This window comes from Mastomys coucha, unplaced genomic scaffold (assembly GCF_008632895.1).
Source record: "Mastomys coucha isolate ucsf_1 unplaced genomic scaffold, UCSF_Mcou_1 pScaffold23, whole genome shotgun sequence".
NCBI lineage: Eukaryota > Metazoa > Chordata > Mammalia > Rodentia > Muridae > Mastomys > Mastomys coucha.
This window is the reverse complement of record NW_022196906.1, coordinates 61,933,130-61,946,718: the sequence shown is the minus strand read 5'-3', so window position 1 is coordinate 61,946,718 and position 13,589 is coordinate 61,933,130. Positions and strand designations below refer to the sequence as shown.

Genomic DNA, 13,589 nt, shown 5'->3' with positions numbered 1-13,589 from the left:
ATCTGAGAGAAGAGAAACTCGGTATGCCTAGTGTCTCTAAACCATTTCGCTAGATGAGACTGAAGTAAGTACTTGATTCCAAGGAAAATTCTTAAAGTGTTGGCTATGTGTCTTGATGTTGTGACCAGACAAGATCTTTAAGTACAGGTGAGATGGTTCAGTGGGTAAAGACACTTGCCAACAAGCCTGATGATCTGAGTTCATTTCCTGGGACCCATATGGTACAAGAGACAACCCATTCCCATGTATCTTCTGACCTCTACATGTACTACACAACAGAGCCACACCTTCTCTGCAACATAGACACACAAAATAAACAAACTGCAGCTAAAAAGAAAGGCAAGAAAAGGAGCTATTCAAGGAAGACATTGCTCTGGTTTGCCTTTCAAAGGATATGTTTCAAAGGATATGTCTTGGCAGGGTGAGCATGGAGGGAGCAAGAGGAGGCTAGATGCTCAAACTGCATCCTCAGTATCATCAGGAAGTAGGGTCAGACTGTCGAACCCATTTCCTCCTGGGAGACTCTACCTGCCAAAGCTTCCACAGTCTTCTCCCAAACCGCAGCCTACTAAGCACCCAGAGTTCAGACTCTTTCAAGCCAGAAGCTTGATTTCTTAGTACAACACTGTTATTTCCAAACTCCCTCACATTCCTTTCTCTGTATTACCAATATACTGTAGCTTGTTTACTGAAGATCAGTTAAATGAATACCACTGTCTCCCAAGGCATTGAGGGCTATGCAGGAGGAACAACAAAAGGCTTTAGAACTCACAGAATGTGGCCATGATGATGGATGTGCCTAGGAGAGGCAGAGCACCAAAGATGTCCTGAGGACTTCATGCTGTTGGAGAGTTTTGTTCAGCTTGTTGCCTTCACATCCCTCTTAATCTAGGAATTAGATGGAAATTCTAAGGGGGCTTCTAGCCCCTTACTGGGCAGTATCATTAGCACTCAACCATAATAATGCTTGGGGGCTGGAGAGATGGCTTAGTGGTTAAGAGCACTGACTTCTCTTCTAGAGGTCCTGAGTTCAATTCCCAGCAACCACATGGTTGCTCACAACCATCTGTAATAGGATCTGGTGTATCTGAAGACAGTGACAGTGTATTAAGAGATATAAAATAAATAAATCATTAAAGAAAGAAAAAAAGCCAGGCGGTGGTGGCGCACGCCTTTAATCCCAGCACTTGGGAGGCAGAGGCAAGCGGATTTCTGAGTTTGAGGCTAGCCTGGTCTACAGAGTGAGTTCCAGGACAGCCAGGGCTATACAGAGAAACCCTGTCTCGAAAAAACAAAAAACAAACAAACAAACAAACAAAACCCAATAATAATGCTTGATCTTTCTCAAGCATTGCTGCTGTAATAGTTCAGCAATCCAATCAACCCTTGGAAAGAACTTAGAAATGTAGATTGTCAGCAATGACCACCATCCTTAGAAAGAATTTTGAGATACAGATTGTTAGTGAAGTTAGGTTAAGATGTTTTTGCTAGTGGCTGTAATGTAGAAAATCTTAGGGAATAATTTGAAGTTCAGAAAGGCACACTCATAACAGTTAAGCTAGGGTTTTTTTAAAGTCAGGGAACTTGAACAATAGCAGCCAGACCAGCACTAGCTGACGACCATCTTTAGCTAAAGATGGGCTGGTCAAGGTGATAATTGATTTCTTATACCCATTTTTGCTCTCAACTTCCTGATATGGTTTAATAAAAATTGCTGATGAGTAGATATGCATTCTGAGGATTTAAAATAGTAGTATCTGGTTTTTATATAAAAATTTTCATTTTTGATTCTTTTAAGATTTTTCTAAGATTACTCTTTAGGATAAATAATCAAAGAATCAATCCTTTCTTTGTAGCCACAAATTGCAGCCTGCCAGTAAGAGAAGCTGACTGAGAAAATTACCTTGCTTGCTCACACTTTGTTAATCTATAACAGGTTGCTTAGTTACGAATGCTTGTGGATTCTTAGGATAATTTGTCTTCTGCACCTCTGATATGTAAAATGTTTTTCATGTGAAGGCATTGGGGAACATACTGTTTTTTCACAATCATTCACTAAAAGAAAATTAGAATGTAGTCATATTGTAACTTCTATACTGCTTGAAAGATTTTACTGGGATATATAAGTTGTGAGAGAAAAAATAAAGTTGTTGGAGTTTGCTCCATCCACCAAATGTGTGTGTTGTGTGTGTGTGTGTGTGTGTGTGTGTGTGTATGTATGTATGTATGTATGTATGCATGCATGTATGCATATGTATGAAGTTGTCAGAGCTTATTTTGGTTCATCCATTCAGAGAGAGAGAGAGAGAGAAAATGTGTGTGTCTGTGTGTGTGTGTGCATATGTGTGTGAATGTGTGTGTGTGTGCATGTATGAGATTTTCTTCCCCTTCTTTCCTTTTCTCCAGTTACTGACTGCCATCAGCACCAGCCCTCTCTACCTACTAGCAATATCAGCACTCAGTTTCCAACTCTGTGCCCCACTTCAGTTTACCCTGGACATCAAAGCTGGTCTTTGACACCAAGGCTCAAAAGAGGGTAATGATGGCTACTAAGCCCCAACTCAAGAAGCTCCAGGAGGACCAGTGAGGCCCTCCTCTGAATAACCAGCAGATTATACCCAGTGCTAATTCCTACTTTGGACTGAAGAACACCACCTCTGGACTCTAGATCCTTCCTGTTGTGTGGGATTTGAGTATGGTGGAGGTAGATCATCTCACAGTTTGAAGAGCATAGTTCTGCTATACGAAGTGATTTTAAGCAACCGTCGACACTTATAGAACTCTATTTGCACATCAGGCTGTGGCAATGAGTAGCACACAATATCCTCTCAATCTGTTTGCTGTTTCAGTAAATTGGCTAGATCACAGCCGGACATTCAGAGAGCAAGGTGTGGATGAAAATGAGACGTTGCTGCTTCGACGGAAGTTCTTTTACTCTGATCAAAATGTGGACTCGAGAGACCCGGTGCAGTTGAACTTGCTTTATGTCCAGGTATGGTATTTATTGATCAGACAACAGATGGATGCGGTGGTTAGTGCTCATTGTCACTCTGACAGGATCTAGGGAAAGGAATCTCCATAAGACGTTATCTAGCTTAAATTGGCCTATGGGCATGTTTTGATTGTGTTAATTAAGATAGAAAGACTCACCAACTGTGGGTGGCATTATTCCCTAGGCAGCAGATTCTTGAGAGGAGAAAGCAGGCTTGGAGCCAGCATGCACCTCTGCTCTTGACTGTGGATGTAAAGTGATAAGTTGCTTCAAGTGACAGCTGCTTCACTTTCCACCAGTGGAGGACTGGAACCCAAGTCTATAAGCCAAGTAAACTCATACTTTGTTTAGTTGCCTTTGTGGGAGTGTTTTATCACAGCAGCAGAAAAGAAACTATTATGTGATCTCCAGAAGACTTCTGCCTGGTCTTGTGGTAAATGGGTGCTCATTTCTGGTTCCCACACAACAGAAGGAATCTAGAGTCCAGGGGTGCTGTTCTTCAGTCTCTAGTGAGAATTAGCATTGGGTGTAATCTCCTGGACCTTACTGGTCCTCTCTGAGGCATCATGGGTTGGGACCCAGTGGCCATCACTGCCCTTTTCCTGGCCTTGGGAGACACTTGTGTTCATTTAACCGACCATCGTTTCACAAGCTGACATCTTAGAATACAAAGGAATATTGGCTAGAAAATCAGTACTTCTTGTTAGCTCCACGCTATCCTCTCAGTCACCTTTTAATCTCTTTGCTCTTAACTAATTGTTTATGCTAGAAAATCCCTTAACCCCTGAGTTGTGATCTCCCAGCATATGGTGTGAGCTTTGCAGTTGGTTGCCTGAGAGCTTCTTTTGACTGGAGGAAAATGCCACCCATGTTTCTTTAGGATTTCTTCCCACCTCAGGTTCCTTCTGTCCTTGTTTTTACCTACTTGTCTGCACTCAGAGACAATGCAGGGTTTATAAGCTGCAGCTCTGCCTTCCACCTGGATTGAAAGTAAGAAATTAATTTATGTGGGCACTTTATATTGGCAAATTCCCTTACCCACTGCATACTTGCTTGCTTTCTGTGTCTGTTCTTGGATTTAACTGGCAGAATGGGTAGTTGCAACACACAGAGAGCCCACTGAAGGTCTGAGATATTTACTATTTGCTGACTCCTGTGGAAGAAAGGATGATAGTTAATGAGGCTGGAAGGCAGCTAGCAGGGCAATTAGAAGAGACTCACACATTTAGAGCCCAGAGTGATAGTGGAGAGTACACATCTCAGAGTGTTCTGGGTCATGTAGCTAGAGAAAAGGAAGACAGAAACCTGAGTGATAAATAGCAACAGCACATGAATCAGGAGAAAGGGGGCAGGACTTTCAGTGTAGCGAGTGCCCATTGTAAAGTCCTGCACTGCTGGCCCCTCCCTACATGGCCCCAGGCAGCACTCCTGTCTGAGTGAAGGAATACCCGTCTGTCTCTCTCCTTGGATGGGATGGCGATGGTTTTGCCTCTTCGTGGATATTTTTCTTGCTAGCCTTATGACTTAGGCTCAGGTGAGGCAAATCATGTTTCTACATCAACCCGTATGAATCCAAGCACTTCAGAGGGTTTCCAGGTCTCTTCCTTTCTTCGTGTTTGCTAGTCTCAGCTGCCTTCCGACGTTATCAGTAGGGTTTATTTTTTGTGTCATTTGAGAATTGGTGACTGCAGTGCTGATGCTCTTCAGCTGTTGCCTACTTTGGGAGGAGAATCCAAAAGCCTGTTTTCTTTTAGCCTTGATTCTACCTTACACCAACCTTCACCATGTCCTTCCTAATCATCTCCAGCATCTGTCCTCTGAGTCAGGGGTATGTGACTCAGGAGAAGTGCGATGCTTTCCGGGGCCCTGAACTTCCTCCTTGTGTTTCAGGCTCGGGATGACATCCTGAACGGCTCTCACCCTGTCTCCTTTGAGAAGGCATGCGAGTTTGGTGGGTTCCAAGCACAGATACAGTTTGGACCTCATGTGGAACATAAACACAAACCTGGATTCTTAGAGTAAGTGCCTCGCCCCATTTTTCTCCTTCCCTCTCTTTTCTCTGCCTTAGTTTTTGAGGAGCCCAAGAGGCTGTTCCAATTGCTTGTGAGAATGTTGACATTCACTCAGCTGAGTTTAGAACCCACAGTGCAGACTGCTGTTGGTAAAGTAAGATATATAAAAAATACAGAATGGTGGCTGTCAACATTATTTGTTCTTCCTTCCCATGGTAGATGATTCTTAGCTGGAGTCTACTACCCTTGGCCAGTTGGTTCCCACATCTGGCTTGTTTTAAATGTTGGGCCCTCAAGCGGGATAATGGCTAAGCTATCTAATCAGCCAAGTTTTGAATTCTTTATTAGAATTTCAGGAGTTCTTAGTCACTTTGAGAGAGCATAGAACTGGCTGTAGCCTTGCCTCCCATTTGGTCTTTGGTTCTCTTTTCTAGAATGAGAGGGTGGTTTCTTTTATCTAGCTCTATGCTCTGGAATCTCCCTAAGAAGCTGACCCTGCAGATGCACCGTGACTGTGTGGAACATGGGTCTTTGGCTTCGCTTTCTTGGGAATACCCTGCTGGGCAGGCTGCTGCTCCCCTGGGGGTGCCTTTCCCTTGCCCTGGATCTAAACTTCCCAAGGGGCTTTATGTATTGCTTTCTCTCTCCTTCCCCCTCTGTCTCCATTTACATGAAGTATTTGGATGAGGGTAAAAATCTCCCTAGTCTCATCATTGTCCCCCTGTCACTTAGAGTGTGACTTGAGGGAGGTGGGAAGTATGTGAATGCTGCCAGAGGAGGATTCACCTATGTCAAGATGTCCTCAGTGGGTCATCTGTAGTGCTGAGGGTGGCTTGAGAGAGAGAGAGAGTAGGGCAAGCCCTCATCTGGCCTTTTACATTCGCTTTGATTGAAGCAGCCTATGCCCTTGAGAAAGAAAACCCAGCTTTCCCCCTGAGCTCAGGCAATGTCAGACAGTACAGCTTGCTATGTGGTCCAAACTGAGCTGTTAAAGGCACTACCATACTAAGCTGAGTTAATGAACCCCCGGGAGCTTTTGCAATATGATGCTTTATGCTATAATATACATTCAACGACCTTGAGTCTGAGGTGGCCTTGAACAGTTCCTGCTACTATATCCAGTGTTTCCCAGATGAGTTATCTGGCCAAGTGCTCCTCTGGGCCCATTTCTCCACGCTGGACTGACTTCCTTCCCCAAGAACCTAGGGAAATAAGCCTGTCTGTTCTGCGACACTGCATGCCTTGCTGAAGGCGCCATGCTTGGGTTTTCATGGATTTTACATTCACACATTCAAACCTCACACTCCTCCCATCTCTCAGCTTACCTTTGCTCTAAGGTGACTGCCAACGAACAGGAGAAGGGGGGAGCAGCTTAGGGAGACCAGGACCCTGTAAGTAAAATACTTTATTGTAGGTTTCCCTACCTGCAGCCATGCATGAGCCTGGTGGGAAAGAGATCTAACCAGAAGCCTAGGAGAGTGCAATGCCGTCCTGGTCATCTCATGTGGGCTCTTCTCAGTGTTGGGCAGCTAATTCTCAGGGTCCCATTATGAATGGGAAAGGTCAGACTATATGTAAAAAGAAGTTAGCAGAGGAGAAATGCATTCATTTCAAGAATTATCTTCAACCAGGGCTGGGGAGATGGCTTAGTGGTTAAGGTGCTTGCCACACAAGCACAAGGACCTGAGTTTGATGTTCAGCACCTAAGAAATAAAAGCCGGGTGGTGGTGGCGCACGCCTTTAATCCCAGCACTTGGGGGGCAGAGGCAGGTGGATTTCTGAGTTCGAGGCCAGCCTGGTCTACAGAGTGAGTTCCAGGACAGCCAGAGCTATACAGAGAAACCCTGTCTCAGGAAAAACAAACAAACAAACAAACCTGTGCTTGCTGGCATGCTTCTGTAAGCCTAGCATGGAGAGGTAGAGACAGGAGGATCCCTGGAGCTTATTGACCAGCCTGTCTATGTGAATCAATAAATGAATATGTGAGGGGCTTTGTCTCAAACCATAAGATGGAAAGAGATAGAGGCAGACTTCCAGTATGAACCTCTGACTCCCACAGGCATATACAAACAAGACCATAAAGATGCACACATGTATACACATACACACACACTCACTCACTCACACACACACACACACACACACACACACACACACACACTCCTTTGGCCTTTGTGATATCATGTGCTATGTCACCAGAATTGTAATGGGAATTCCTTTCCTTTGCTGCTGACTTTGGTCCCACGAATGCCACTGCAGTCTGGTCTTGTTGTAAGCCGCATACTCATGCCAACTAGTCTTTCCTTGGCCCTCTGGCCATCTGACAGCTGGTGTAAGGTGGTTGTATTGCTTCAGGCTTTCCTTTCCCAAGGTGGATCCGGCGCCTCTCAGTGGTCCGTGCCCCTTTGCTCTGATTCTAAATTAAGATAAGCCCATTATGCCTAGTAGCAATTATCTCTCTTCTTGCATTTGATTTAGTTTTTAATTAGACTAGATCTAGTCTAGGTAATGAAGCTTTCTCATTTTCTGTAGATACTTAATTGTACATGTTCCTGTTCCTACTGTATTGGTGAAAATCCTTAGGAGGTGAGACCCTTCTTAATTAAAACAAACCTGCAGGGCCACACTTCTGATTTGTACATTGAATGTTGGATGTTGTTTTTACTAAGGCTATTCCTGTTGACTGGCTAGACCTGGGGTGGGGGAACTGTGTGTGTGTGTGTGTGTGTGTGTGTGTGTGTGTATTTGCATATAGCTGTGATGTCTACTATTCACCCAAACAATTAAGAATTTACAAACTTAACAATGGGAAAGTTGCACTTATAAGAGGGCCAGGGTGAAGAGAGCCCCTGGGAATATCAGCCATGTAATTGGGTGAGCACGGTGTGAAGGAGTGTGCATAATGGGTGGATTTACTATAATTAAAAAAAAAAAATTTAGCGTTTGTGTATCATATCAACATAGTTGGGGCATTTTTATAAAAAATGTCTCCTAACTCTCTTCAAGCTTTTCAAGTGATTTCTAGACTCAGTACCACATTAATAAAGATGCTCTTTTTTTTTGTTTTTTGTTTTCTGTTTTTGTTTTTGTTTTTTCAAGACAGGGTTTCTCTGTATAACCCTGGCTGTCCTGGAACTCACTCTGTAGACCAAGCTGGCCTCAAACTCAGAAATCCACCTGCCTCTGCCTCCCAAGTGCTGGGATTAAAGGCATGTGCCACCACTGCCCAGCTAAGATATTCATTTTGAAAAACAGAAACCAGTGCCCAGGCATGGTGGTACATGCCTGGAATCCTAGCACTCAGGATGATCCCTGCAAGTGGGAGGCCAGCCTGGACTTCATAGCAAGTTTTAGGCAAGCCTATATTACATAGCAAGATCCTGTCTCTAGAGGGAGGGAGAGGGAACGAAAGGAGAGAAGAAAGAAAACAGGCTGGCAAGATGACAAGAGTAAGTAAAGACACTGTCCATACAAGCTTAACAGCCTGAATTCAGTCATCAGAGTCCACGGAACAGTGAAAGAGAGAGCTGACTCCACAGAGTCATTCTCTGACCTCCGCATGTATTGTGGTGTGTATGTGCCTGGGTGTATGTGTGCACACACAATTTTAAATTAAAAGAAAAAGTAAGCATCAGAGACAAAAAAAGACCTTTATGTTTTCAGGAGAATAAAGACTACTCAATGGGACATCTATTCTGTAGATGGGGTAGTAAGTGCCAGAGAAAGAGATAGAGCCAGGCCCAAGAGCTGGAACCAGAGGAAAGCCAGGTCTCCATGTTTGAGTTTGACAAGCTTTATCTACATGATAGAGTTCCCTATGTCAAACACAAAGAACCCCAGGAAGGAGCATTACATCAGAGCATGAGGAAACTACCACATAACATCTAAGGATCTTGGAAATACTTCATACTTTTCTGTGCTTAGAAAATGATCATAGTACCTTATGCATGGAGCTGGAGAGACCATTCAGCTGGTAAAAGCACTTTGGCTGCTCCTGCAGAGGATCTAGGTCCGGTTCCCAGTACTCACAGCCATCTGTAACTCCAGTACCAAACTACATGCCCATGGTGCACACGTACATACACAAGCAAAGGTTCTTACATACAGAAAAAATGAATTATCCCTTTTTTAATTAAAAAATGAGATTATAATATAATTAATTTCTACCTCCCCTTCCCTTCCTCCAAACCTTCCCATATACTTCCTTGTTCACTTGCAAATTCATGTCTCCTTTTTTTCATTACTTGTTACTATGTATGTATGTATGTATGTATGTATATATGTATGTATGTATATATATTCCTAAATATAACCCGCTCAGTCCATATAATGTCGCATGTATGCATGTTAATTCACTGAGTACTGGCTTGTCTGAGGCTGCGCTAGGGTAGAGAAGACAAAAGGGAGACACTACATACTAATTCTTAGCTGATTTCTTAGGTCTACTTTGTATGATTTTTTTAAGTTTATTTTTAATATTTTTATGTCTCTGTGTGTACTTGTGCATGTGTGAGTAGGAACAGAGACCAGAGAAAGGTGTCAGATCTCTTGGAGTTGAGGTCACAGGATTTTGCCAGCCACTTGATGTTTGTGCTTTGATCTGGGCTGCAGTTCCCCTGCTAGAGCCATAAGCGCTTTTAACCACTGAGCCCTCTCTATTATGTTAAGTGCAGGGTGGGCTGTTCAAATACTGAGCAGGAACTGTTTCTAGAGAGATGGGAAGAGTCTGATGCAGGAAGTGATGCTGCTGAGAGAGAATGACTTGGTACTTGTCATGGTGACACACGCCTTTAATCCCAGCACTTGGGAAGCGGAGGCAGGCAGATTTCTGAGTTCGAGGTCAGCCTGGTCTACAGAGTGAGTTCCAGGACAGCCAGGGCTACAAAGAGAAACCCTGTCTTGAAAAACAAAAACAAAAAAAAAAAAACCTCAAAATCTGCAGCAATGTGAAACATTGTAACAACGACTTCCTTCATGACCCTTAAAAGCCTGAGGAAAATATTAAGGTGTGTCGAGTTGGTAGGCCTTTCGTGTTGGTAAGAGTTACTGATAAACTTGAGACCTTAAGCCATCTGTTGTAGGTGTGACTTGAATGGAGAGATGCTAGGAGATTAGTGTAGAGAGTTTGCTACATGAATCTTTTCAGTATATTAGTGTGTTTGAAGTTGTTCATAATCAAATTATTGAGGGGATGCCTATGTGGAAGAGCCTGGGTTCAGTTCTCAGCAGGGGAAAATTACAAAATATGGAGAGCTGAGAATTTAGCTCAATTGGTAGGATGCTTGCTTAGCCTGAACAAAGCCCTGATATTCACGTCTAATCCCAGACCCTGAGAGATGGAGGCAGGGTGATGGGCGTCAAGGCAAATGCTTTTTCACAATGTGTTTGTTTTTATTTTATGTATGTGGATGTTTTACATGTTTTATATATATTGTCCCATATATGCATGGTAACTGAGGAGGGCTAGAGGAACTGCAGTTACAGATGGTTGAGAGCTGTCATTTAGATGCTGGCAATTGGACCACAGTCCTTTACAAGAGCAGAAAGTGCCTTGACACGCAGCCATCTCTTGAGCCTCAAGCAATCCTGAAAGTCAAAAAGCCATGAGGCATCGCATTTCAGAATGTATGAAAACACAAGTGACTTCTCAGAAGAAACAAGACATCCCAGAATATGCCTCTTTGTGCTTAAAACTATATCCACAAAGAGACCAGCTGAATTATTACTCATAGATACATGGAAGCATAAGACTATGATAAAATATTCGTGAGAACAAACGCCAAGAAAGTAGCTACTCTCAGAGATACCAGAGAAAAAAGAATCAGGTTTGATGGCACATGCCTGCAAACCTAGGACTCAGAAGGTTGAGGCAGGAAGATTAGAAGCCCAGGGTCACCCTTGGCTACCTAGTGAGCTTTGGGCTATGTGAGACCCTATCTTAAAAAAGAAGAGATGGCTCAGTGGGTAAGGGTGTTTGCTGTCCAACACAAGGGCCTGAGTTCGCCATGTGGCCACCTGAGCCAGTAACCAAGAGCAGTGTTGGGGGCAGGGTACAGAGGCAGGATATCTGGGGCCTGCAGGCTTGTTATCAGTGTAATAAATCAGAGAATGATAGAGAAGGACATCTGTGTGCATGTGCCACACAGTCGCATACACACACACACACACACACACACACACACACACACACACACACACACACACACCCCAAAGCAAATATAGTACCATTAACACTGACCTTTTCATGGCAAGGATATAAACATTCACAATTAACACCACTTTTCAAAATGTTGTTGCAGTAGTCCAGCTTTGAGACGGGAGCCTAGCCTACTCACAGAGGGTGAGGATAGAGCAGTTGGCAAAGGTGAAATGAGGTGTTCATGCCAGGCAAAAAGGATCTCTGCATTTCTGTGAAGTCCGTTGGTGGAGGGGGGGTGGGGGTGGGCAGGTAGGTCACAGGCAAAGGAAGCCTCAGACTCAGGCTTCCTGGAGGAGCCTCGGTTCCCTGTGTGGCCGGTCCAGGCAAGTATTTACTGAGAAAACAAAGCAACCCAAGACATGAATCTGTGCTCTGCAAGAATTCGGAGTGTACTTGGAAATTTTCCCCCACAAACTCTAGATAATTCTACTGTCAACAAGCAAAGCTCTCGGCACAGTAGGAGGCCTCGAATCAGTTTTTAAGCTGGCACCAGTTCAAAGGGTACTTCCCCCTTCAGAGCTGGTGTGCTTTTGTGGAATCTTTGGCTAGAGTCTGTGTTTCTAAACTAACCAGGAAGGAGGCCTTTCAACCTAGGCTCTTCTTCAGCTATGCCTTGCACCTTACACCTCACCCTCTCTGCCCCAGCCCTACACCTCACCCTCTCTGCCCCAGCCCTACACCCCACCCTCTCTGCCCCAGCCCTACACCTCACCCTCTCTGTCCCACTACATGAAAAGTAAAATGCAGGAAGGGATACTTGTCTGCTCCAGTGTTTCCTTGTTTTTTGTCTGTTCGTTGGATTGGTGTTTTGTTTTGTTTTGTAATACTCTCGTCTGTGAATCTCACAGCCCAGAACTCCCCTGCCAGGGTGGTTAAATGATGACCTTCAGTGTGTGTTCCTGGCCCAGCCTCCTAAGGGCCTGCTTACCTGCCTGATGACTTCCAAACTCTGGATCACAGCAAACCAGCATGATATGCCTTGCCACCATGCTGGCTCTGAGTTCAGGGCAGTGGCCTGGGCTGCCTTTAAAGGGTGCTTGGACTAGTTTGGGATCATAGAACCATACTGACAGTGGCATAGATCTCCAGGCCCAGTGCCTGTGCTTCTTCCTGGCTGCTATGATCAGTGGATCCCTTCCACACTTCAGGGATTATCCATGTTCTGGACTTTGCAAGAGTGGTCTTTAGGATGCCATGCAGCCATTAGGGCCTTGTCTATGGGACCTCAGGATACAATCAGGGCCCTTATAAAGATGAAGTATTCACTAGTGTACTCATCACCTGGGTGAGGACTCATTGTCCGTCCACTCTGAAGGGGGCAGCCCTCCCCGGATGCCTGAATATAGAATCACCTTGATGTCACACACCCTGGGCTGGAGAACTAAGAGACACAACTTTCTGCTCTTTGAAAATGAGCCAGGCTATCTATCGTGTGGTTGATGGGCTGTGTGTCTTCCTCATCCTCATCTTAGGATAGTCACTTTTTGTAACCACTCCAGGCATTCCCAGTCATCTAGGACTTCCTTCAAGCCATGGCCATTCCGCAAACCACCAGAGCTTACCCAGGACTCTGTCACACAGACATTGTGATCTTGGAACCTGGAGTCAAGTCCGAGTAGTTCTGGTTTGTAATGTGAGCTACTTGCCCACCACTTGTGGTTCCTCTGTCTCTCTCAGAACCAGGGCTTGCTGGCATATGCCATCGAGGTCTCCATTGAGCCTCTTAAGCAGGTCTGAGTGAGGCTGAACGTTGTTTCTAGCAGGTTCCTGGTTGGTGCTAGGGCCACTGGTCTGGAGACCACACTCAGAGAAGCTTCTAGAATACCAACTAGAGATGCGTATGTGACTATTTGCTGACTCAGCATTAAGACAGAGGTGAAAGCAAAACTGGCTCCCAGTGTCCTTTGGTGGCACTGTTACTACTGCATCCCTGCCAATCCTGCACCCCTGTAACCTCTGCCTGATAGATACTTTAACTGGGCACATTCTTGTCAATTAATGTAAATAATAACAATCCTCTTTGGTCTTCAGGTGTTAAGTCCAGTCTGGAGGTGACCATTGCCTCTTTGGTGGCAGTTCTAGGACATATGAAGACGATTAACATGTTCCTCAGCAATAGCAGCTTCTCTAGAGTTTCCCTTGTCTAGCCACACCAGGAGATTGTTGGAATTACTACAACAAAAAGTAGTCAGCAGTTAAGGCGACCCTGCCTGTTTGATAACACAGATGAACCTAAAGATACGTAAATGAAGCAAGCAAGACAGAGAACACAGCATCTGGAGAAAGGAAACGTCACTCGTTGATAGAACATCTGCCTACCATGTGCAAGGCCTGGGTTTGAACCTTAGTTGGGAGGGAGGGAGGAGGAGGAGGAGGAGAGAGAGAG

At 44.6% G+C, this 13,589-nt stretch overlaps 1 protein-coding gene and 1 long non-coding RNA gene across 5 annotated transcripts in view; one reads left to right on the top strand and one right to left on the bottom strand.

Moving 5' to 3' along the window:
- The window catches only part of Tln2 (talin 2), a 413,098-nt gene that overhangs the window by 237,982 nt on the left and 161,527 nt on the right, over positions 1-13,589 (top strand). For 3 of the 4 annotated variants that reach the window (XM_031343921.1, XM_031343919.1, XM_031343920.1), the window contains 2 exons: positions 2,850-2,992; positions 4,883-5,010. In XM_031343921.1, coding sequence (XP_031199781.1) covers positions 2,850-2,992; positions 4,883-5,010 — 271 coding nt within the window. Of the gene's footprint in view, positions 1-2,849; positions 2,993-4,882; positions 5,011-11,474; positions 11,527-13,589 lie in introns of those variants that run through there. The other variant, XM_031343922.1, reaches the window with a different exon arrangement.
- LOC116072452 lies at positions 779-11,393 on the bottom strand. Its single transcript, XR_004111459.1, has 4 exons — positions 11,243-11,393; positions 6,330-6,393; positions 4,031-4,145; positions 779-888 (listed from the first exon to the last, which is right to left on the bottom strand). It is a non-coding gene; the product is annotated as an uncharacterized LOC116072452 (long non-coding RNA).